Here is a 26,531-nt window from a genome sequence, read left to right on the forward strand (position 1 = left end):
AGATTCTTTATTAGCCTGCGCTTTTTTTATATCTGTTTCCAGGCAGACAACCGGGTCCATTGTTCCTCTCCCTCTCCTAAATCCACTTTGATATGGTGAAATCATTCCCTTTGATTCCAAATAAAACGTCAATCTTTCAGTAACCATCCTTTCCATTACTTTAACCAAGTGCGACGTTAGGGCTATTGGTCTATAGTTTGCTGGCTTTGAAGGATCTTTCCCTGGCTTCCTAATGGGAATAATCACTGCTTCTTTCCACACACCAGGCAGTTTCCCCATATCCCACACTTTATTATATAGCCCTAAGAGTTTAAAAGCTGCTAATGTCCCAAGATGTTTTAACATTATATAGCAGATTCTGTCTTCCCCTGGAGAGGTTAACCCAGATCTTTCTATTACTCTCTTCAATTCCACCATAGTAAATGGAGCATCTAAAATACTATTAAACTCCTGTCTCCTCTCCAAAATTCCGGGATGAGCCTCTCTAGTACTCATTATACCTCTTTTAGCTTCCTCAGATAAATTATCAGAACTATGTATTTTAACTAGTTCTTTTGCAATCATTTCTGCCTTTTCCTCATCAGAAATGGCTATCTTCTCATCCTTCTTTAATACTGGGTACTGGAATTCCTTTCTAATTCCTCTCATACTCTTGATCATTCCCCACACATCCCCAACCGGTGTTTCTCTTCCTATTTTATTACAAAAGTTTCGCCAGCTATCCCTCTTTGCACTCCGTATTGTTTTCCTGACTTTAGCTTGGGCTTTCTTATACACAATCAAGTTCTGAAAGCTAAGAGATCTTCTTAATACTCTAAAAGCTTTATTTCTCTCTTTAATAGCACTAGTACATTCACTTGTCCACCAAGGGACTGCTTTCCTCTCCATTTTCCCTTTACTTTTAGAAATGGACTGATTAGCCGCCTCTATTAATTTTGTTCTAATATTTTCCTCAATTTTATCAATATCTTCATTTAAATTTATTTTATTTATCTCATTCTCACAAATATATGAAAATAATTCCCACTTTGCATTACTAAAAATCCATCTCCCTGTCAGTGGAACTTCCCATGACCTCATCCGTGATGACGGGTTGCATCCTCGCCTGCTGATTTCAGTTCAGCCATAGTTCAAAGTTGCCATGGCAACAACCCTATTTACCGTACCTAGAACAGCGAAAAAGTGCAGCATTTTTAACGAAGGTCTTTTAAACTAGTTGTTTTTATGTAATTGGGCAGACGGTGTTGCTATTTTCAGTGAATTTTGAGATTTGAGTCGCGTTCGATGTCATGCGGCGCTGCGCAGCCAAATCTCCAAATCTGAATATGACATCAAAGTACCGCGAGAGCAATGCGATGGTAGGTTGCTCTGTATGCTTTCTAAACGATCTCGCGGTACTCTTATGTCATTCAAAATCATAGACGAAAAATGTTATAATTTCTACTTGTCTATCTTTAAATATAACGTTGTCTGCTTTTGACTTTCTTCTTTAATCCCATCAAGCCACTTGTAGCACCAAATTCAAACAGATACACACTGGTGAATAGTAGGGATATTGAAAGTGCATTATTTATCACGAAATTAATTAATTAAATTTATTTAACAGTACTGGTTCATCTAATTTATATAAATATATACAGTTTGGTCGTGGAACGTTTAAAAAAAAAATAGAAAGCTCCAGAGTACAATGTGTTATTTAAAAAATGTATACATTTAATTTAATTTAAAAAATGTAATAAATGAAACTAACATTTATTTATTGCATGCACATCGTAACACAATTCACATTCACAATCCACTTACGATACCAACTGTATGATTGGTTGAGCTGTGTAATGCAAACATCTCATCTTATACCTGGTTGTCTTGCAATTATATTTATCTCACCTAAATTGTTTTATTTTGATGTAATCGGATTAAAAAGACTACTCGTCCCAACATGCCCCTCACATCATGCAGCACAGCCAATGGGGGAGATGTTATTTTGGCGCTGAGACACGGGCCTTAAGCAGAGGGGGCTTTTGTTACAGCTAAAGGGAGGGAGACCGCTATAATAAAATATATGGGAGCCAAATTTCCCTAGGTCTGCAGGAGCATCCCGCAAAAAAAAAAAAAAAAAACGGGGCCCTCCCGATTTCACAGGCACACATCCTATCATGGGTATCGACATACGACTGATCTAGGCACAGTTTTCTTTCCACAAAACGGAATAGATCTAAGAAACGTGGAGTCATAGGTCTTTGTGTTCATGTGTTTATGTTAACTGCACCGGGAGTCGAGTTTATTTGGTGTATTTGTTTAGAATGGAACACGCTGAAGGTACAGACGCTTTTATTCTACCGTCGTTTCGATGCTTCGCTTGCTATTATTGCGTTAAAAAACACGCTGCATGCGTTTGTGTTTTGATAATAATAAAGCAATGGTTTTCATCACACCTTTTCCTCGAGATAGCTGCTGGCTGAAATGTAATATGGCCAATTTGATTTAAAGGGGCACTGGCAGCCATGTTGGCATGTTCGCATTCACTTCTTTAGTGTTTTAAGGTTTTCCGCATGCGCTATGTTGCCAATAAACGTTTGCAGTGGCATCAAAACATGTGTTTATTAAAATACAAATGTGATCAACTTTTAAGGTTCATGCGTTAATGTTCCCCGTCCACATTAGCACATCCGCTAACGCAGCCTTTCATGTTATGTAGCGACATTACACGGATCCGCGTTATATTTTACCAGGATTTAAGGGAAAATATCATCTGTTTTAAGTACACGATTGAACATTTTTCTTCATTCGTTACCATTACGATATTTAAATTAAGCCGTACGTGTAAATAAACACAACATGCTCTTATCGGATTTATTTTATCACGAAAATGCTAGCATGCTAATGTTAGCCGGCTGATGGTGGGCATTGCAGATTTGTTTTTCTTTGACACGAAACAATGTTTCAATTTAGTTGATTTTAAACAGCCGTGTGTTAATTTGTGTCACTTTCTCGTGTACATTTATGGCATGATACCTAAAATTATTTTTTGAGCGAGTTCTTTTGATGTTTTTTTTTCTAATTAACAGACAATCAAAACAAACAAAATCGCCGTAATAACCCCCAATATTTTGATGGTAAACACCTATTTATTTTTGGCCAGTTAGCCCAGCAGTTATCTTCTGGCTGTGAAAGGATTTTTGCACACACATGGGCTCTTTATCAAATTACTTAGAAATGTTTATTATTTTAAAAATTAGTTTTATTATATAAATATTTTATTTAATAACACACATATTGCAACAATGCATGGCATATTGACAAATGTTGACTTTTAAGGGAACGCTTTATGCAAAACTTGGTATTAAATGTGACTGACTGGAAGGAAATCTGCAATCTAACAATGCTTTGAGATTTTTGGTCAAAATGTCGTGTAACATTCCCTCATAAAGAAGTCTGTATAACTTGGTAGACTAAAGTATGTTTTCCCAGGGGAAAATGAAACTTTTATGAACATTTTGCCAGTTACATTTTTACAAACTGACAAGGTAAAATGTTTTTTTTTTTAAATGTATCATAAACATATTCTGTCTGTCTCTTCAATATGTCAGCAGGCCCTGTAAGAACAAGGGAAACTTAAGGATGCTGGAGCAGAACAATGGATTTCTCCTTCTCTTTCATGCAAGGGATCATGGGAAACACAATTCAGCAACCCCCTCAGCTTATTGACTCAGCCAACATCAGACAGGAAGATGTCTATGAAGCCATCAGTGACCCAGGAGATGACGGTGGGCAGCAAAACTACGAGTCTCCGTTGGAGTCTGACTTTTCTTACCCTGCTGAAGACCTCCCAGTTATAACAAACGGTTACCCGACGGGCGTAGGCTCCTATGAGCAACAGGCTAAATTCGCCTTGTACTCTCAGTTTCCCAATGGCTCTGCGAACGGTTACGGTGCCATTCGAAACTACGGCGATCATGGCTTGCTGCTTGGCGAGGGTACGGTATTGAGGCAACCGGTGGTCCAGGAGAAGCCTCAGACACACATCTCGCCTCCGCCGCATCCCCATCATCACCACCAGCCGCATCATCCTCACCATCAGCACCATCAGCAACACCTCCCACAAAACCCGCCTCTGTTACCTCACCACCATCACCCACCCCCTGCTTCCCACCTTATGCCCCAAGTCTTACCGCCGCCTCCTCCCTTGCTCTTGCCCTCTTCTCCAACCCTCTTGTCACCTCAAGACAGCAGTATTTCCAACCCCATCACACAAGCCAACACCACTCCAAAAAAGACTAGCTCACCGGAGATCAAGATAAAGATCATTAAGACGTATCAGAACGGCAGGGAGCTGTTCGAGTCCGCTCTGTGCGGGGATCTGCTGCAAGAGGTTCAGGCAGGCGAGGCTTCAAGGAAAAGACACGAGCAGAAGAAGGAGAAGAGGAAAAAGAGAAGCAGCAGACATGTTGTTTTTCCGGAAGAGGAGGGCCAGCAACCAGGCAAAGGTGTGGAGGAAAGATCAGGGATCATGGTCCAATGCTCTGCACAGGCCAATGAAGGTCACGTTGCAGCAAGAGAAGAACAACCTCCGACCCTCAAAGACTCCAAAGCAGAACCCCAGGAACAGAGAGTGAGTGCTATTTCATTTCCACTTTTGCAGACACGGATAAATCTTTTATAAAATTGTGTACTTACCCGTCAATTATGTCTCATATGTTCTTGTTTAGGTTGAAAAGCACTTTCCTTCGGTTATCACTAGCACTGGCTCCTGCAAAATGTATGATATTGGTGACTTGGTGTGGGCAAAGGTTGGAACTTATCCCTGGTGGCCTTGTATGGTATCATCAGACCCACAATCAAATGTTCACACGCGTATTAATACAAGAGGTAGCCCATCTACTGCATAAAAATACAGATGTTTTATTCTGCTTGCTGTCTTCAGATCTGTTTTTCTGATGCATTGCTTCTGGTTCCTGGTAGGTCTTCGGGAATACCATGTGCAGTTCTTTGGAAGCGTTCCAGAGAGGGCCTGGGTCAATGAGAAACGAACAGTTGTGTACCAGGGTGAAAGCCAGTTTGATGAGTTGCAAGCAGAAACTCTACGGAAGACCACTAACCCAACAGAGAGGCAAAAGGTATCTGTGACGCTGTAATCCACAAATCTGTTGGGTTTTTTTAGTGCTTATTTTATTTATTTTTTAACAGCTCCTGAAGCCCCAGTCTCAGAAGGAGCGTGCTCAATGGGAGGTGGGCGTTGGCCATGCGGAAGCCGCTTTGTTAATGACACGAGAGGAGCGCAATGAGAACTACACCTTCATCTACATAGACAAGGAACCCGGTGCTGCTGCTGCTGCTGCCGCCGCCGCCACCGCTGCTGCCGCCTCCACCGACACTGTGACATCACCTAGGGCGACCGGAAAAACACGCCCCGAACGAAAGCAGAGACGCTCCAGAGGCAGTACCGGCACAAAAGAGGTCCCTATACCTCGCCGCCAGCAGCCACGGAGGCAATGCAGCATCACTAGTGTCGAGGAACCATCTTCTCCAAATCAGGAACAAGATGAGGAACACTGTCACAAGCAGCAACCACACAGTCCTCCAGAACCAGAAGCCCAAGAACCCTCTCCACCTCCTGTCAGGACACCATGGAGGACTGCTGCAGCCCGCAAGCTCCTCCCACTTTCCATCACTATGAAAAAACTCAATGTAGAGATCATAAAGTGTGACTGGCAGATCCCGAAACAAAATCTGGACATTCCAAAGAAGGTAGAGAGTGAGGAGAGGCCTGGCGAACAGGTTCGGTCACCTGAGGTAACTCCTTTTATCTAACAAAAACACTTTTAGGAGTAACGCCAAAATTGAGAAAGCTTTTAAAGGGACACTCCACTTTTTTGAAAATATGCTAATTTTCCAGCTCCCCTAGAGTTAAACATTTGATTTTTACCATTTTGGAATCCATTCACCCGATCTACAGGTCTGGCGGTATCACTTTTAGCATAGCTTAGCATAATCCATTGAATCTGATTAACACATTAGCATCGCGTTCAAAAATAACCCGAGTTTCTATATTTTTTTCTATTTAAAACTAGACTCTTCTGTAGTTACATTGTGTACTTAGACTGACAGAAAGTTTAAAGTATACTCTCATTCTTGCATAATAATCAAGGACTTTGCTGCCGTAACATGGCTGCAGGAGGTGAAATTATATTACGCAGCTCCTGAAAATAGTCCTCTGCTGTGAGAGTATAGTTCCCAGCCATATCGGCCTAAAAAATCGCAACTTTAATTTTCCGTCGGTCTTAGTACATAATGTAACTACAGAAGAGTCAGGTTTTAAATTGGAAAAATATCGAAACTGGTTATTTTTTAGCGTGATGTTAATGGTCTAATCAGATTCAATGGATTTTGATAAGCTATGCTAAAAGTGGTTCAGCCAGACCCGGAGATCGGCTGAATGGATTCCAAAATGGTAAAAATCAAATGTTTAACTCTAGGGGAGCTGAAAAAATGAGTATATTTTCAAAAAAAGTGGAGTGTCCCATTAACATATGTGACCCTGTCTGTGAAATCCAGGCTAAAGACTCTTAATCTTATTTTTAAAATTTGGAGCATAATCACGTTGATTTCAATCTTTGACGTGGTCTTACTCAGTCAATATTCAAGATCAAGGTTATATTTTCACTAGGGTTGTAACGATACTCCACATAGTGGCCAAAATACAAATGGATGGATTGACACTAAAATGTCAGAGAGTTTTATATTAAAAGCATTTAAGTAATGTCATCATGACTTTCCAAAGACACACTGTTGTCAGGAGGTTTTTTGTCAAACCACAAAAGCACATTTAAATGATTTATTAGTAATTTGAAGATCAATTTCATCCTAAAAGCATATTTTATCATTAAACCACAAATACAATTTTGAACGCTTATATTGGATGTGTTACAGGAAAACGATTGCATCTTGCTGTCACTTGCATCCTGTACTGATCTTTCACCATCACATTCAAAGAACAAAAAAACGCAATATGTGGAAATAATACAAATACAATCTGCATCCTCAGTTAAATAAGCTTTTTATTAAAATAACGTAATGCAAACTTATAGTACACAGGCAGCTCATGGCACGCTTCGGTGCTGCAGGTGCAAACGCTTTTCTCATGCACCTTTAAAAAACAATTTTTTTATTTAAATAGTCATTAAACCCATATGAACTTATAAAAACTTAAAATATATTTATGACATGATGGTGTTTTTAAAGAAAATCCCTACCGTAATTAAACATTAAAAATTTATGGTAAAGTTAGAAAAAACTATGTTTATTTTAAGTTTACAGACTGCACTTAAAATTAATTATTTAGTTTACTCAGGCTGACTGTACTTATGTTTTGTTTAAAGTCAAGTTAAAATTAAAGCTCCTGTTCTTCCTGTGTTTTTGAAGCTTTGATTGTGTTTACAGTGCGCAATATAACATGTTCATGTTCCTATGCAACACATTATTTTTAACACACAATTTACTTAAAAACGTGACCTTTAATAAATGTTATATATTATTGTTATAATAATTTTTATTAAGTTAAAAGTAAATCTAGTTTTCTTTAGCATTGCTGGTGCCAGGCCATGGACTCTGCCCTTAAATCAAATGAAAAATGAACCAAACCATGGCTTCAAAACCACCATATGAACCAAACCGTGGCATTGGTGTATTGCTACACCCCTAATTTTCACAGAATGTCCTTTTTTATCAGAGATCCCCAACCACCAGGTCGGGACCTAGTACCGGATAGTGGTCAAGTTGCCACCGGGGCTCAAGAACGTTCTGAAAAAAATGTGTATTATAGCTACATAATAGCTTAATCGGGTGTTTCATCCTTTAAGGGCCGACTTCAAAAAACATAGATCATTTCCACTCTTGTACTTAACCGCGCTCGCTCTCTCTCTCTCTCTCTCTCTCTCTACCAGCCAGCGCATTGGTGATCACATTGTTGTTATAAGTTTGTGCATATTTCTAAAACACAATGGATCAAATACTTGCAGAGGTATGACTTCGTGAATCATTTCCATAATGTAGCTTGCAAATCATACAAGTCAATACGTGAAGACGTTCAACTCTGTGACATCGCAAATACCTGAAAAGTAATTGCAGGCTACAAAACAACTACAGAATTACCAAGCAACTGTGGCACCATAACCTAAACATTTAGTCCTGTGTCAATTATCATTAAAATCATAGGCTATGGTAAACGGGAGTCTCCATGCCTTTACTCCCAGCTGGAATTCTTCTTGCATCCCTCCTCCTTCTCAGCTAATTTTTTTCTTATATCTGTTACTATAGAATTAAAGCTGGTATTAATTTTCCTAACGGATGGTTCTTTGACCCTTATTTCCGTTTAAAATGTTATACATTTTCCAAAGGAGAATTTTCTACACTTTGTTTGAACAGCAACTCTGGGACCCCCCAGTCCGTGAATTTTTTTTAAAGCTGAAACCGGTCCGCAGTGTAAAAAAAAAGGTTGGGGACTCTTGCTTTACTTTATATAGGATGATTTTATATAGAAAAATCGGAACTGAACTGAAGATGTAACCTGTGTTTTGAACAGCAGTAATGTTTACACATTAGGCTTTACAGAGAGACTGTAAAGGACGTGGGCAATTCGGCAAATAGACGGTAAACAGTTTCAAACGTCTTTGGTGAAGAGATGTGGAAATGAACTTCAGGTGTGCTCGACTTTAAGCAGCGTGCGTGTGGAAATGTCCATAAACTGTGCGGGGGTAAACATGTTATCTATATCAAAACGTGATGATTCGTGTTGAAGCTGTCAGCGTGTTCTGACGGCGGTCCGTTCTAATGAAGGTAATCCTTATTCTCCGCTCATACACATCATTTACTAGTAAATTACTGGTAATATTACGACCTCTCTTACTGTCCCGCCATATCGTTTTACATTTTTGAAGCCGTTTCACTCGCGTTTACGACACAACAATTGCCACTTCTGTTTTATTGTGTCTTGAAAAGCAAAATATAAGCGTCTCAATTTTGGATCTCTTTTGTTTTAATAGCCGAGATAAAATGTTCCTAACATATAGACTCGTTCCACTTAAATATGATTTTGCATATCTTATATAACAGCAGATTATAGCTTATATAATATGCACATCTTTTTCTGTTATCGTCAGAATGTGGGGTGCAAGCAGATGCAATGTGTGGCCAAATATTTAGCTTTTTAGTTAAAGCTGAGATAAATGAAACATTACACTGATTTTTCTCTTGGTCTTTTAGGTAGTCAGTACTTCACTGAATAAAGTTGCTGATACTTTATAAAAACAGCAGATTTGAATGATTTTCATTCACAAAGCTTGACCAAGTTCAAATATCTCTCGTTGTGTTGCAGGGTTCCAGTGATAAAGCCGAGGCGGAGACATGTTCCAGTGAAGAGGAACGGGCCGTTTCTCCCGCAGCCTGGAGTGACCAGGAGAGCGCGGATCGCCCTTCACCAACAGAGCAGTCTTCAGGTGAGAATAATACCACCTCGTGAAAAAAAAAAACTTTTTTATTGCGTGACATGTGATGCTTGAACAGACCAGCTTAGTCTAGCATGAGTTTCCTTGTTGTTTTATGCTGGTTAGTGCTAGCTAGTTTGGGTCTGGTCGTCCTCCGTGATCCTGGCCTTTATAGTAGCGATGATGGTTACAAGATAATTTTGCTTATTAAAGTTGAAGTGAAGTATAAAGATATATGTGTGTAACCTGTGTGTGTATTTTGTTGGCACAAACAGAGCCTTTAGAGAGAAAACTGCAGCGTAGATGCGTGCGAAGCCGCTCCGAGTCGGAGAAGAGCGTGGAACCTGTGCCAAAAAAGAAAGTGAAGAAAGAGCAGGTACGGCACAAATCCAAAACCTTCCCCGGTGTCTGCCAATGAATCATTCAGATGTACCCATAATGCCAAACCTGTTATTTTTGTCTTTTATGTATATATTTGATGTCTTTATGTCTGTGGATGAAATTAAAGATTAATTCTGTTGTGTGTCTGTTTTGCTCCAGATGGAAACCGCACCTCAAATGGATTTCAAAACGGGGTCACAAAAAGGTGCCTGACACTTTTCCTGGGAACGAGATCTTAAGACTTTCTTATATATATATTTTATAACCGATTATGGATAAGTCCCTGACTTATGATTCTACTCCAATCCTGCAGGGGCCAGTGAGATCTCAGATTCGTGTAAACCCTTAAAGAAACGCAGCAGGGCATCTACGGATGTGGAGATGGCCAGCTCTTTGTACAGAGACACATCAGACTCTGACTCCAGAGGACTTAATGATCCACAGGTCAGACTGATTATTAACAAAACAAGAAGTCACAGTAAAGCCTTTAGTATAGTTTGTTTTTTACGCGTACGCGAATGTTCTCGCACAGTCGAACGCATATCTTTGCAAAGCATAGTTTATTTGACTCAATGCGACAAAATGCAATGCGTTTCTTGCTCTACATACTACGTTCTCCTGTATGTGCATGCACGGGCTACATATGTACAAAGTATGCGCTGTTACAAAAATCTGGCTGTACACGGACCTGTATGAATGTATATTTTAATGCTATAAACTTCTTAGTCAAATTTACTGAATAGAAGAATAGTTGCAAATTTGTTCATTTTAAAAGCTATTAAAATTATTTTTGGTGGTGAATAAGTTTTTTTTTGCAAGTGATGATTTGTATCCCATGCAGACTGCATTCGGCAAGCGTTCGGACAGTCCTGCAACAGTTGATGCGGATGGCTCAGACGCTCAGTCAGTGGACTCCAGCCTGTCTCGTCAAGGGGGAAGTACTTCAAAAAAGGATACGGTTTGCCATGTAAGTTCTGTCATCTAAGGCAGTGCCGGTTGCATGAAAATCCTTAAATGATGCTTTAAAAAAAATGTCCCTGAGGAAAGGGTTTTCTTGAGGGGTGCAACAAATGTCTTAACTGTCTCGCTTACCTAAGTGTTTATAACAAGCATTTTCCGGTAGTCTCTGTCAAAATACGGCAATGGAGAAGCAGTTGCAGTAGTTACAAAATCTCATAGCGTAAACAAATCAACGCACCCAGCTCAACAATGAAATGTCACAAATAACAGTCTGTAAAGTACTGCATTCATAAAACCTCAAAGCACTTTGGATTGACTGACAATCAAACTATTCTCCTAATTAATGTGCATCACTTTTCTCCAAGGGATTGTTTCGATCATTGGACATGTGCCCCACGGTACTTCCTCTTTTTAAATGACCATAAAATCAACTACTGCTTTTAAAATTAAGGGACCATAATAGGTAAAGGTAAAATGGGTACTAAGGCCTTTGCAGCAACGTATAGCAGAACTTAAGGGAATACTTTAGCATTTAAGGGTAAATACTTACTGATAGTTTATGGTTCCTTAAGTGAACACTTAGGTTTTTTTATTGCAACCCATGTTTCATTAAGCGTGCCCTTAACATTATATCTAAGGGATTATAGAGCTTAAGGACTTTCATGCAACCAGGCATAGGTGTTTTTAAACTTTATGATGCCATGGCAGCCCCACATATGATGAACCAAGGTACCCAGTTTCATAAAGTTTTCTAAAAAATAAAAAATAAAAAGGAACAAACTTTCAAGCAGTGTTAGATAAATAGCATGAAAATCTGACTTTTTACATGTTTAAGTGCTATAATTGTGTACCCAGTGCTTCTATCAACCTAGAAAATGTGAAAGGATCAACCCAGAACCTTTGGTTAAAAAAAAATCAAAACTCTGCAAGCATGTGAAAAAATAGGTCATTTGAAATTTGGCTCCCCTTGTGATGTCAGTAGGGGATCCTATTATAATGATTCATCCCCTTAATCTGCACTATCCAACCACAGCAATGCCATTTAGTGCAAATATCAGCTCATTTGCATTAGAGATGGGCAAAAAATTGCTTGCGATTCTAATGCGTGTCTCGTCAGTAAAGCCGGTTTGGTGATTACTAGTTAATCTCCATGGCCTGCTTTCAGATGGAGCGGCATTTACTACACAGAGCGAATTTCACAGAAAAGCTAGCAAAATCGCGTTCATATTCGTGCGAAATCGCCTCCGATAATGTATACGATTTTGCCTAGCTTAATTTGCATTTAAAAGGAAACACGCAAAAATGGCACATTTTTGCTCAAACCTACAAAGTGGCAATCATGCTGTAATAAATGGTCTATATAGTATTTTGAGCTAAAACTTCACATACGTACTCTGGGGACACTAAAGATTTATTTGACATCTTACAGTCTTGTGAAATGTCCCCTTTAAATAATCGACTACACAGTCAATGTTTACAGTTTTTGCTTTTTCTTCCTCTTGAAATTATCTTCTGACCTCTTAATACCTTAAGCACTATTCAGACGGGATTAGTTTTTGAAACAACATTCGAGTTTCAACGTGTCCCCCACGACGTCTGTGTTTAAAAAAAAAAATGTATTCCCCTGGTTTAGTGTTCATGGGGGCTGCTTGAGTATTACTGATGAGGCTGTATACATAAGACACATGGCACTTGCAAGGTCCCAAGAACATGAGTTCGATGCCCAGGAAAAGTTTGGACTGCTACAATGTATACATCAAATGCACTTATTGCTTTGGACAAAATAATACATTCACAACCTGATAAATGCACGTAAGACGACAAATTTTGGGAAACACTGATCTATGCTTTTCCAGCGTATTGGTTCAATAAAAAAAATGTTGTTCACATAAACATGTGATGTATGTGACTGTTTGTAAACGCTGTACTTTTCTGTGATCTTTTAGGTTTGTGAAACTTTTGGGGATTCACTGGTGAGCTGTGAGGGAGACTGTAACAGACTATTTCATCCAGATTGTATTGGATCCAACAGTGGGACGGAGGGAGAGCTCATGTGTCAAGAGTGTAAGACGGGTACGTTTTTGCAGTTTAACATCCTACTGTAGCTACATGAGCTGTGGACTGAGATGTTGGTTGCAATTTGCAGTCTCACAGCTTTATTCTGGTAAAATCTACACAAAGCACCTTTAATCTAACCTGTTGGTCTTCATCACTGCGTAGGGTCCCACCTCTGCTTTTCCTGCAAAACGTCAGAAGGTGAAGTAAAGCGCTGCTCTGTGAACGGCTGTGGCCGCTACTACCACGACACCTGTGCACGCAAACACGTCGGCACCATCACCGACACCAAAGGTTTCCGTTGCCCGCAGCACAGCTGTGCCACATGCTGTCTCGACAAAGACCTTCACAAAGCTAGCAAAGGTAGAAAGAAGCCGGTTACATACATACATACATGCTTTTCTTGAGCAACAGCGAACGTGTTGTCTGTTTTCCTATGCAGGTCGCATGATTCGCTGCATCCGGTGCCCGGTGGCCTATCACACAGGAGATGGCTGTGTGGCGGCTGGAAGTGTTTTGATAACACCCCACATCATCATATGTAGCAACCACTCCAGTTCAAGGAAGAACGGACACTTTTCCTCACCTGTAAACGTAGGCTGGTGCTTCATCTGCGCTCGAGGTACGTTTGGCCTGAGGTTTTTGACATTGAGAAGGTTATAACTATTCAGATAAATAGTATTGTTTACGTGTCTCCTACTGCATTTAACTGTTAAATGCATGATGATGTAGTAGTAAAGTAGTAACTTTATGTATCATATCAATATTTTAATATTCTCTGGTCAGTGTCATCTATGTTTTCTAACAATAGGATACTTATCCAACATGAACTCTGACCTTCTGTCTTTTTGTCTAATCCTTTACTTTTAGATCTGTGTCTGTAAACCATCAGATCATGTTTGTTTCCAACTAATCAATAACATTTTAAGTGTCTGTAATTCTTTTAAGGAGGAACTGAATTCAAAATTCGATTTTGTTTATTAAATTTAAACCCTAATATTGGCGGATACCACCAGGAGCGCTGATATACTGCACATCCATAGTTTTTAGTCCTTGATATCTTAACACAGTTTTGCAAGGTCATGTTACATTAGGCAAAACCCAGTTGACACCCAAATGAAGATTTTTGATGGTTAACCCGATTTTGCTTAGCATGTTAATGTCTTTATAGGCGTTCTGTATAGCAGCGTTCGTAAATGTGCTGCTGTGTTTACATTTCGACATCAAAGAACGGCAGAAACACCCAATTAAAAATTTTTTATGCGTGGTCAGGTTTAATGGCAAACATATTCTTTCATCTATCCTTAGCTTTTTGTACATGTAAATGAACTCATTGTGAATGCAAACTAAATCTCACCCGCTATTTACGCCGGAAAATGATCGGTAAATGCATACATTTATATTTTTTAACCATCTTTATCGTATTTATTTGGATAATCTGTTTGTATGGGAGTCACAATTATCTGGTGTGATGAAAGTTATTTTGTAATTAACTTGTGGTGCAATTAAAAGATGTTAAAACTAGGGATGCACCGTTATATTGATATATGTGTATATATAATATCGGTATTGGAATCAGCAAATACATTTTCCCACTATCGGACAATTGTTTAAAGACACCCGATAATAAGAATTTTATGACCTAATTAAAACAACTAAAAAGTTCACAGAGGTGGCGTGGGATCCGATATACTTTAAAACTTAAATAAAGATGCATAAAATATCTATCTATCTATCTATCTATCTATCTATCTATCTATCTATCTAAAAAGCATATGCTTACAATGCCAAGCTAAATTAAAATATTCTCGAATTATTAATAATAACTATTTATTAATATTATTTATTATATCACAATAATTATTTCACTTTTGCTAATTTTTTTAATCTCATCATGCTTGTATATGAAATGGCAGAATCAAAAGGAAAGATTGATGTTGAGGGTTGGGGGGCTCAGATTGTCACATAAGTACTTAAAGGGACACTCCACTTTTTTAAAAATACGCTCATTTTCCAGGTCTCCTTGTGGTTAACATTTGATTTTTACCGTTTTAGAATCCATTCAGCTGATCTCCGGGTCTGGCGGTACCACTTTTAGCATAGTTTAGCATAATCCATTGAATCTGATTGAACCATTAGCGCTCAGAAATGACCAAAGAGTCTCAATGTTTTTCCTATTTAAAACTTGACTCTTCTGTAGTTACATTTGTGTACTAAGACCGACGAAAAAATTTAAAGTTTCGATTTTCTAGGCCAATATGGCTAGGAACTATACTCTCATTCTGGCATAATATTCAAGGACTATATATATGTGTAATATACACACTGCCTGAAAATAGTCCCCTTGGTTACATTCAATAGCAGGGGACTACAATATTTTCGGGCACTACGTAATATAATTTCGCCTTCTGCAGCAATGTTACGGCAGCAAAGTCCTTGATTAATACGCCACAATGAGAGTATAGTTCCTAGCCATATCTGCCTAGAAAATCACAACTTTTATTTTCTGTCGGTCTTAGTACACGATGTAACTACAAAAGAGTCAAGTTTTAAAACTTTTTAAAGTTATTTTTTAGCGCGATGCTTATGGTCTAATCAGATTCAATGGATTATGCTAAGCTATGCTAAAAGTGATACCGCCAGACCCGGAGATCGACTGAATGGATTCCAAAACTGTAGAAATCAAATGTTTAAAGGGGACAGAGAATGAAAAACCATTTTTACCTTGTCTTTGTTGAATAATGGTAGTCTACCCCCATTCACGAACATACAAAAAGTGCTAGACATGTAAACATCTCAGTCTCATAGAAATTCCTCTTTTAGAAATGTCAGCCAGAAAATGTCCCAATCTGAAAAACTGATGCTTATGACATCACATAATTGGCTACATTTTTTGAGTGGCAGCAAAGTCAGCTAATCAGTAATGAGATTGCAAGTTAAGCCAGTAGGGGGAGACAAATAGGTGCAAAACCACTTGTTTAAAATCCCCCACCCTAATAGCGCTATCTGAGAGAGGTTTTTAGGAAGCTTCTAAGGCATTACAGACCCAAACAAAAATATTTTTGTCTACATGTCACATCACAGAACAAGGATAAATACCCCGTTCAATCATTCTATGTCACCTTTAACTCTAAGGGAGCTGGAAAACGACCATATTTTCAAAATAATCGAATATTAGTACAGAAATTGTGTATCCGTGCATCCCTAGTTAAAACAGTTGGATGTAACACAATTCCTATATTTTTACAAGTCTGTTTTACGCACAAAAGCTCACACTACTCCCAACACTGACCTATTCCTCCTAAGACTTCCGTTTGTGTGTTTTCTTTTCAGGACTACTTACAATATTAAATCGTGTGTCATTTTTTTCCCCTGATGTGTGTGTTTTCTGGAATCATGGGTAGTTTCATTGCTCATGACTTTTCCTGTTTGTCTCGTGTAGGGCTTTTAGTGCACGACCATACTGACACCATATTAAGTTCATATACCTTTAAGTCGCACTACCTTCTGACTGAGTCAAATCGTGCTGAGTTGATGAAATTACCTATGATTCCTTCTTCTTCGTCAGCTACCAAAAAGAATATTGGGAAAGGTAAAATCACGTTTTCTTGGTTTATGTAGTTTGTCATCTGTATGCTTTCACGGCTGTCTTATTGCAACTTTTGATTTCTTTCTTTTCGGTCATCCGGTTGCTTGTAACTTTACACCATCATGCTGCTTCTAATGCAACAAGTGGGCTTAAAATAACACATAGGGATTACATTATTATTATTATTTTGGATATAGTTTGAGTTGGGGAACAAATTCAGGCCACATAATATTTGCAAACTAGGTATTTTATCCGTATGTATGTTTCCTGGGGATCAAACCCATGACCTTTGTGTTGTCAACCCAACTGAGCCGTAGGAACACATTAATAAGATATGTATCTTGTTATTCTGAGTCCGTACACGCTTTACGCTTTACGCTTTGGCTTAGCATTAATTGGCCGGCTTGTTTTTAAAAGACTTTCGCTCTTTCTGTGTTTGCTTGAGCACAATTATCCCCTTCCATCATCTAACTAAACATATTTTGGATGGCACTGGTAATTGTTTTTATTGACTATTAGTGCAAACTTGTCTTGTGTCAGTCAGACCAAGCATTTTTAAATGACACCATCCAAAATACTTGCTCTGTGTGTCTGCTCACGTACTGCAGGTGATGTTAATCCAGACGATCGGTCAGTGTGCATCGATGCATGCTTCCCATAATGCCCCTCCAATCATTCACTATTGGCTGCTTAAATCACATGGCACAGAAAAGCACATATTAACATTATGCTGAAAGGTGTTTCTTGTCAAACCATGTCCTTGTGCATGCCAAATTGGCGTTTTGAATCTAATTTCAGGTTATACAAGATTGGCACAACATTAAAGCATATAAAAAGACATGAATAAAAAAAAATTATTTTGCTTGTTGGACAAGGTTTGGTGAATCGCCTTTGGTGGGAGTGGCAAGCATGTGGTAATACTGTGGGCCTATGTGTATTCGAATGTGTGTGTTTATGTATGCGTGTGTGTGTGTGCTTGTCAAAAAGGAGGAAGATTGTTGTGTTGCGAGGCCTGCCCTGCCTCGTTCCACCCCGAGTGTTTGAAAATGGAGATGCCCGAAGGGACGTGGCTGTGTGGGGAATGCAGATCAGGCAGAAAACCCCACTATAAGCAAATAGTCTGGGTCAAGCTGGGCAACTACAGGTATGTCTGTTAAAGTGTCTGTGCCGTATTCATTAAGTCAATAAGATCCATTGAACTGAGATATTTTAGTAAAGGCCTTTAAGTGCAAAATCCATAATAGCATAAAATAATAGCAAAAAACTCACATTCTTGGCACAAAAACTAACACCCCTCAGTGCACAATGAGTCATCGTCAGTATTTTAGGTCTGATTACCCAGAATAAAAATAGTACACTTGCATAGAAATACCTAATAGATGAACTAATTGTCACAAAACCCCACTATTGTTTTGGTCTGTAAAGGTTTTTTTTCAGCAAAAATCACAAATAAAAAACAAAATTCAGTAGCACTAAAAATTATCATGACAAATATAATTGATCTCTACCTTGAACAAAGAAATAATTTTTTTAACATAGCAATGAATTATTTTTGTATTTTATTGCTTTTTCTGCTGAAATCTCATTACTGTAACATGTCCTGCTATTATATTATATATACGTTATGTTGTAATTTATACAAAGGAACAATTAAGTATTCAGAATTAATAATTGGGTGGTGTTATAAATATTCTCAAATAACAATAAATCATTAACAGACTATTTATGTATAATAAAACAAGACAAATTCGAAAAATTTGAAGAAATCTAAATTACTTTTGTTCTCATCCTCCGTAACATATTTACATTTAAGTTTGATTTTGTTTAAAGGAACAAAACATCTGTCAGTACCTTTTATATGGCTAACATATTACTTAACATTTTTTTAGTAAAAATATAGTATTCTCTTGTCACACAGTGTGTAAAAAAACAGACTTTTTTATTCTCATTACCGATACAGGTAGTTTTCACTTAAATAATTTTTTTACTTTTTATAATTTTCTGTTTAAATATACCTCATTAATGTCTAATTATTATTTATGGTAAATACAAACTTGCTTAGATGTCTTGACTTCTCTTTATTATAGCAAAACGTGCTATGGTATTGAAAAAGGTTCCGGTAATGAGATTTTCGTTTTAATTTATTTTTTAATTATGTTCAATTGTCAGTAAAGGTTTGTAATTAATGCCTTTTAAATATATAAGACCTTGTTTTTAATTAATAAAAATGAAAATTTGTTGATGCAAATAATTTTTTTAAATCTTTAATTTAAGATTTTGTGGGAATCACCCATGTTAAAAACTTCTTGTGTAGGTGGTGGCCAGCTGAGATTTGCAACCCACGCCTGGTTCCCTCAAACATTCAGAGCTTGAAGCATGACATTGGTGACTTTCCAGTCTTTTTCTTTGGATCCCATGACTACTACTGGATTAACCAGGGCAGAGTTTTCCCATATGTCGAGAGCGATAAGAACTTTGCAGAAGGGCAAGTTGGCATCAACAAAACGTTTAAGAAAGGTAAACAAACAAATTTATGTTAATCCTCATTTGTTTACATTTGCCAATCAATGTATTTTACAGCATTAAATTGGTATTAAATGTTTTTGATGTATGTGTCTGTGTGAATATATAGCGCTTGAAGAGGCAGCAAAAAGGTTCCAGGAGCTCAAAGCACAGCGGGAAACCAAGGAGGCTCTCGAACAAGAGCGCAGCTCTCGCCGACCCCCACCATACAAACTAATCAAGGTAGTTTGAAATCACAGACGTTTTCAAGTGCAATACATGACCACCAAATAAACTAAAAACTATATGATTGACACTTTCATGTTTCCTATTTCAGTCCAATAAGCCTGTGGGCAAGGTGCAGGTGCACGTTGCAGATCTGTCTGAGATCCCCCGCTGCAATTGTAAACCCACAGATGAGCGCCCGTGCAGCCAGGACTCACAATGCCTGAATCGGATGCTGCAATACGAGTGCCACCCACAGGTCTGTCCCGCAGGGGACCGCTGTCACAACCAATGCTTCTCCAAACGCCTATACCCTGACACTGAGGTCATCAAGACCAGTGGCCGCGGATGGGGCCTGAAAACCAAGCAGGACCTCAAGAAGGTGAGAATAGCACAGAGATTTCATTTGAAATTTTTTATTTAGTGTATTTTACTGAATGAAAATCATATCAAACGTAAGGCCTGTTTATACCAAGTCCAATATTTGAGGGTAAAGATGGATCGTCTTTTTTTAATATCAAACACTTTATAGTTGAGATGTACAGAAACTACAGGAATTTGTCACTGTACTTGGTGTGAATACCTTTTTAATGACATAATTTTGTACTTTGATGTTTAATTGGTGTGAACTGTATGCACCATGATGCTAACTGAAGTCTTGGGTATAGTCTGTTTTTTATGCATACACATGCAGAGTGCGTCCACAGCCTTGCAAAGCATAATTCATTTGACTCATAAATGTGCGCTGATGTTCAACACATGCGCATTGCGACAAATTGCAATTCCTCTTGTGGCCAACATACTCCTTCATTGCACACAATGTACGCAAGGTTTCAAAAATCTGGTACTTGTAAAACACAGGACTATACTTCGGCCTTAACTCTATTTTTTCAGTATGTCCGTCATAGACAAAAAAGTAAGTGACCGTGGATCCTTATGTATTTGTTTTTGCAGGGTGATTTTGTAATGGAGTACGTCGGGGAACTGATTGACTCAGAGGAATGCAAACAAAGAATAAGACATGCCAATGAAAACAGCATCACGAACTTTTACATGCTGACCCTCACGAAGGTAACGCTGTTTTCGTACCCACTCATTGAATATTCTAACAATGCGTAGGTTCACTGCTGTACTAAAATTCGACTTACTGTGCTTCATAGGATCGTGTGATAGACGCCGGTCCCAAAGGTAACTTGTCGCGCTTCATGAACCACAGCTGCAGTCCGAACTGCGAGACTCAGAAGTGGACGGTAAATGGCGACGTGCGAATAGGGCTCTTCACCTTGTGTGAAATCGCTGCTGGTAAGAACAAACATTAAACTTTATTTGGCAAGCCCCCCCCCCACTGTTGCTCAATACTATAAGTATTGAATTACACTGCAAATTAGATTTGTTGGTTGAACTTAAAATATAAGGCATCCAGTTAATTCAACATAAAAATATTGGTTGATTCAAAAACAGTATTTAAGTTGAATTAACTCAAAATTTTAATGCAACTTACTTTTTTTAGTTAAACCAACTTTTTTACAGTGTTTGGTTGTTGATGCTCTTAAAGGGACACTCCACTTTTTTTTATATGCAAATTGTTTTAATATGCTCAACTCCCCTAGAGTTAAACATTTGATTCTTACCGTTTTGGAATCCATTCAGTTGATTTCCGGGTCTGGCGGTACCACTTTTAGCATAGCTTAGCATAATCCATTGAATCTGATTAGACCATTAGCATCGCGCTAAAAAAATTAACTCAAGAGTTTCAATATTTTTCCAATTTAAAACTTGACTCTTCTGTAGTTACATCGTGTACTAAGACCGACGGAAAATTTAAAGTTGTGATTTTCTAGGCTGATAAGGGTAGGAACTATACTCTCATTCTGGCGTAATATTCAAGGACTTTGCTGCTGTAAACTGGGCTGTAGGAGGCGCAATGATATTACGTAGTGCCCGAAAATAGTCCCCGGCTATTGAAAGTAACCAATGGGACTATTTTCGGCTGCTGCGTAATATCATTGCGCCTGCTGCAGCCATGTTACGGCAGCAAAGTCCTTGATTATTACGCCAGAATGAGCCTATAGTCCTAGCCATATCTGCAACTTAAAATTTTCTGTCGGTCTTACTACACGATGTAACTACAGATGACTCAAGTTTTAAATGAGAAATTTTGAAACTCTTTGGTTATTTTTGAGCGTGATGCTAATGGTCTAATCAGATTCAATGGATTGTGCTAAGCTATGCTAAAAGTGGTACCGCCAGACCCAGAGATCAGCTGAATGGATTCCAAAACGGTAAAAATCAAATGTGAAAAATCACATTTGAAAAATCAAACTCTGGTGGGGCTGGAAAATGAGCATATTTTCAAAAAAAAAGTGGAGTGTCCCTTTAAATACATTGATAACGTAGCTTCTTGTTCAATAATCATAAAAACATTGTTTTTCCTCAGACACTGAGCTGACATTCAATTACAACTTGGACTGTCTGGGTAACGGGAGGACATCGTGCCACTGCGGGGCCGAGAACTGTAGCGGTTTTCTTGGAGTCAAGCCCAAGGTAAAGCTTAATTGCGTTAGACGGCAACACGCTTGGTGTCGACACACAATCTCCATTAATACCATTGACAATTCACTGGAGACGCCGATAGCCCAGAGCTTTATTTATTACAAAGTGCTTTGTTTTTCTTTTTCGCCTGTTGTTATTGTGTTTTTAATGACCTCATTCATCTTCCCGTAGAGTGCAGTGGTGATGGAGAGGGAAGAGAAGGTGCGCAATGCCAAACTCAAACCCAAGAAGCGTAAACTAAAGGCGGAGAGCAAACAGACCCATGAATATTTCTGCTATTGCTGTGGAGAGGGAGGAGAGCTGGTTATGTGTGACCGAAAGGATTGCCCGAAGGCGTATCATCTCCTCTGTCTCAACCTGACTAAACCTCCTTACGGTACGTGTTGTCCGGCACTTCAATCCAATTTTTTTGTAGTAACGCTACTGTGGTTGCATTTTCTACATCTCACATGCACTGTATGTACGCACACACATGCATCAGTTATAGCTGGTTGCTATCAAAGCAGTTGTAGTGTGCATGCCTGAATATCTTTGTATTAGGGTTGCATTACGATTAATCGTGATTAATCTGTTGCAGATTAAAGGTTTTTGCTTAAATCATATGTGTGTGTGAACTGTGAATAATAATAATAATAATAATAATGTATATTTAAATATGCATGCATGCATGTATAATTTAAAGAATAAATGTATATATAGATATAAAATTATACATAAATATACAAATGTATATACATGTAAACATTTCTTAAATCTATACATGCATGTGTGTGTATTTATTTATACAAAGTTATTATACACAGTACACACACACACACACACACATGATGTAAACAAAAACTTTTATTCTGCAATCAATTAATCACGATTAATTGTACTTTGTACCTCACTTCAACCATGTTGTGTAATTTGTTTTATCCCTGTGATGCTTTTCAGGACGATGGGAATGCCCATGGCACCACTGCAACGTGTGCCAGCGCAGCGCGTCCTCTTTCTGCCACTTCTGTCCCGCCTCCTTTTGCCGAGAACACGAAAGAGGGCAGCTGGCGGTGTCTGCCATAGACAACCGCCCCTGCTGCTCAAACCATGACCCCCAGAGACCCTTAGGACCTCAGGCCAACCCCAGCCAGGTCATTGTAAAGAAGGAATCCCTCGAACCCACAGAGGAAACCGGTGAGGACGGTGAGGGTGCTGAAGATGATGATGATGACGATGAGGGGGTGGACAGAGAGTGACTGGGCCAAAGCATCGAGGAGAAACGAGGGCTACAAGAAGCTTAAAAAACACCCCGAAGTACAACGATGGTGAACCGTATCCACATGCAGCTAGCTGGTTCGTGTTTCGGTTGAAGAAAGTGAGCTTATTGATATTCATTCCAAATATACAGCAAGCAACTGGTATGATTTTCAACACATCACAATGTCAAATTCACACGGAGCGCTAATGCGATGGCATAAGCGATTCACATCTGGTTTTCTAAACAACTTTCACTGCAACCTGAAACCACACCTCCACATCTACGGTACTCGGACACTCTATAAACACTTTAAACCAAGACCTTTATTTATGTACCTCATGTAAATAGCAAAGACTGTTGTAATGCGTGTCGGGTGAAATCATTCGCCCCTCGCCACCCGTAGGACTACACTACATCTGAATATCAGTTTTTTTGTGGTAAAGTTTAAAAGCGAGAGTCAGTCGAAAGACTACAAGTAAGATTTGTTAAACTGCCACCCCATTCCAGTGAGTTTGTGATTTGTAAGATATATAACCATTAATATATTTATGTCGATGTTTACATCCATTCACAATGTACAGTATTATTCATCCGTATTAGTCGATTTGATATCACTTATCGTGTTGTTGTATATGTGCCCTTTTCGTCAGCAGAATTACATTATTGCTTGGCCGGTACCGTATTGCCATTTATCTTTCGGTCATTTTAACGTAAAGAGACACCATCGTTCGAAATAATAATAATAATAAGTGTTGAGAAGATCATTATTGAGGTCTCCAAACGGTAACGTTTGTTGGTGTAGTGTCGTCTCATATTCTGCCACATGTATTCCAACACTGCCATGTCTCTTTTAAATCAAATATTTACCAGTGTGAGTATTGAACAGGTGCCAGTGTAAAACCAATTACAAGGAATTCATATAATGTTTCAGAGCCGAGCTAGTTGTGAGACTGTGAGTACAATCTTAAAACACGTTTGATTGTTTTCTTCATGTTTCGCATTTGTGTTGCCAACAACATGCAGGTGTAAATATATTCAAACACGCTGTTATTTTATTTCCCGTGATGCATTGTCATGTGTCATTGCTGTACAATAGAGACTTAAGGTATCGAACCGTACCTTAACCGCACACTTCAATTTCCGGTTAAACGGCTCGTCGTTTATAGCATCTTTCTTGTATTACGTTTTGTTGTAATGACATACGCTACTAATATGCTAAAAGCGAACGGCTGTCATATAACGTGGTCGGACGAAAGGCGAGTGTGTAGCATAATCCTCTCTGTGACTTCTACTTGATGTGAATCTACTCAATAGCTAAAACTTTCACCACGCCTGTGTGTTACGATGTCTTGAGATCCGCTCAATTTTGAACTGATCAACTGTAAAGTACCGTTACTTTGTTACTGGTAGCTGTGCAGTCGTGCTGTGCCGCAGTTTGCACGGATGGAAGAATCGATCTTACTGACTTCAACACATGGGCTTTGTACTTGCCCATTAGTCATATAAATATAAATATAAATATATATATACGTTTCACATGAACGTTTTTATAGACCACAGTACAAGTATTATATGTGATGGCACCACAAGTTTGTCACTTTATGAAATGGAGGAAAGGTGCTGCACATTTTAGTTTACTTCAGTTTCGGTTTCTGTATTGTTCTTCGTGTCAAAACTGAGTGTTATTGGTGGATATGCAAGACTCTTGGAATTTGGATTGGATTGGCAATTTAGGCAATTTTGACTGCCAAACAGAGATTTTTGTATGTTTATGGAAATACTGTATGCTCTTACTTGCAACTGCATCTTTTTTAGGTTAAAGTATGGAAGACAATTCGGGTGTCCTCTTTATATTCGTGTTTCTCTCATTGTATTTTATTATAGTTTGCATTTATTTTTATATATCTTTTTCATTTTTAGAGACCGTAGGCACTTTTCTTTCTAAAATATCTGCCCTTATGTTTATAACGAAAATATGAAGAAAATGCAGTTTGGTGAGACTTCTTTCTCACCTGGTTACAATCGATACTGGTTATACTTTTATTTTGGCCTTGTTTTATTTGATTTTCCACTCAGTTGTGGATTTAATGGACATTTACTTAATTTACAGTGCCATTTTTTTTTTGTGTGCAGTGGCTTATTCACTGATTTGCCTGTAATTGATTTGTCGCTATATCTATTTTGCTGCATCAGATGTTGAAAGTGTGTTACCTCCATTGATTCCAGTGTTTGGTGTCAGTGCACTGTACGTTGTGTACATTTTTCTGTGTATTTGAAGGTGTCATATTCATTTTGTGCTATCCAAGCATGTTGTTTGTGTTGCTTAACTAAATTTACTACCGTATGTACACTATTTGGTTTTATGTACTGATTTCACATTCCTTTTTAAATAGACCGTTTACTAATTCTTGCTACTGAGTTACAGAGTTTGTGTAAAGGTTAGTGTGTTAATGTAAACTTTTCACCATGCGCATTGAAACAGATTACACACTCCAACTTGAATAAAACGTATCCTAAATGATATGGCTTGGGTAGAATGTATGTCCTCTCCAAGTTTTTTAATTCTGATATATTCACGAATAGAGGCTTCTTTGGCTATGTCGTGTAGCCTATGTCATTGCATTGTGTAAGGGAATGATGCTTGATCAATTGTAAATAGCTGGAAAAAAACTCAATTGTCATTATATTGTAGTGTCATAAGAATGCTGTAATATTGCTTCTGAATGTTTGTGAACGTAGAGACATTTTGTACATTTCTTTTCTTGTATTTTTTTGTTTGACCAACTTTTGAGATATGTATTTCTTCAGAATTCATAAATTATTCTGAGAGTACTTTAAGCGACATTCCACAGATTTAAACGTTTTCAGACTTGCCTGATTTGACTTCAATAAACTGTAATGAATGTTCAAGTGTGTGTGAATTGAGTTGCTCATAATTGATTTAACATATATAGGTTGTGTGATTTTTAGCAGGACTTGGAATCTGAGAGCATTTTTATGTCAAATACGTGTACGTCTCTAGAGGGCGTGTTACTTTCCGATTCATTTAGCGAATCGATTCGTTCGGACAGTTTTAAAGAATCATAGGCCGTTTCTCAAACGGAAGGATGCATCCTCCAGGTGTCCTCCTATTTGTAGACGTAATATTGTGTCCTATTTCAGAATATTAACAATTATAAAGTTAAATATTATTCATAGTTAATTTTAAATTTTCAAGATTAAATTGGTTAATCTTAAATTGTTGTAATATGACTTGCAAATGTAATGCTCTTTATTTGTGGCTTTTTTATTGCCAGGGTTTCAATATAATACATGAAAATGTTCAAAGTTATGTACAATTTGTAAATACAATTATTAGTATAATGCTCAGTTAACCTAAATAAACCAGGCCTGACGAAGTCAGCAGCCTGCATGTGCGACCTCCGAAGGATGCAGCCTTCCGTTTGAGAAACGGCCATTGTGTTTCCAAAACGTAAAATAAACGAGGGGCAAACTGAGGGATTTTCTTTACCCTATGACTGAATTCAAAACAAGGTAAATTTGACGA

The 26,531-nt window shown here is 38.3% G+C and overlaps 1 protein-coding gene across 3 annotated transcripts; it reads left to right on the forward strand.

Moving 5' to 3' along the window:
* Positions 1–1,958: 1,958 nt before the first annotated feature.
* Positions 1,959–25,894, forward strand: nsd3 (nuclear receptor binding SET domain protein 3). Of its 3 annotated transcripts, none has more exons than XM_065290521.2 (23): positions 1,959–2,319; positions 3,591–4,612; positions 4,710–4,869; positions 4,963–5,117; positions 5,188–5,793; positions 9,374–9,494; positions 9,758–9,858; positions 10,023–10,068; positions 10,177–10,307; positions 10,705–10,830; positions 12,770–12,896; positions 13,044–13,241; positions 13,321–13,500; positions 16,321–16,470; positions 17,455–17,611; positions 18,782–18,984; positions 19,100–19,212; positions 19,307–19,576; positions 20,149–20,265; positions 20,355–20,496; positions 21,632–21,738; positions 21,919–22,123; positions 22,684–25,894. In XM_065290521.2, the coding sequence occupies exons 2-23, from the start codon at positions 3,638–3,640 to the stop codon at positions 22,980–22,982; spliced, it is 4,689 nt and encodes a 1,562-aa protein (XP_065146593.1). In that variant the 5' UTR covers positions 1,959–2,319; positions 3,591–3,637; the 3' UTR covers positions 22,983–25,894. The 3 variants fall into 3 exon arrangements, with proteins under 3 accessions (XP_065146593.1, XP_065146594.1, XP_065146595.1); XM_065290522.2 differs by having other exon boundaries at positions 3,594–4,612; XM_065290523.2 differs by having other exon boundaries at positions 1,960–2,319; positions 16,447–16,470.
* The last annotated feature ends 637 nt before the right edge of the window (positions 25,895–26,531 follow it).

The sequence above is a fragment of the Paramisgurnus dabryanus genome, chromosome 10 (genome assembly GCF_030506205.2).
Source record: "Paramisgurnus dabryanus chromosome 10, PD_genome_1.1, whole genome shotgun sequence".
In the NCBI taxonomy this organism is placed as follows: Eukaryota; Metazoa; Chordata; class Actinopteri; order Cypriniformes; family Cobitidae; genus Paramisgurnus; species Paramisgurnus dabryanus.

Bases quoted from the DNA above. Each gene is read 5' to 3' on its own strand.
- nsd3 (XM_065290521.2), top strand. From the start codon at position 3,638: ATGGATTTCTCCTTCTCTTTCATGCAAGGGATCATGGGAAACACAATT. The intron at 17,612-18,781 runs GTATGTCTGTTA...CTTCTTGTGTAG, and splicing joins GTCAAGCTGGGCAACTACAG to GTGGTGGCCAGCTGAGATTT. The intron at 20,266-20,354 runs GTAACGCTGTTT...TGTGCTTCATAG, and splicing joins ACATGCTGACCCTCACGAAG to GATCGTGTGATAGACGCCGG.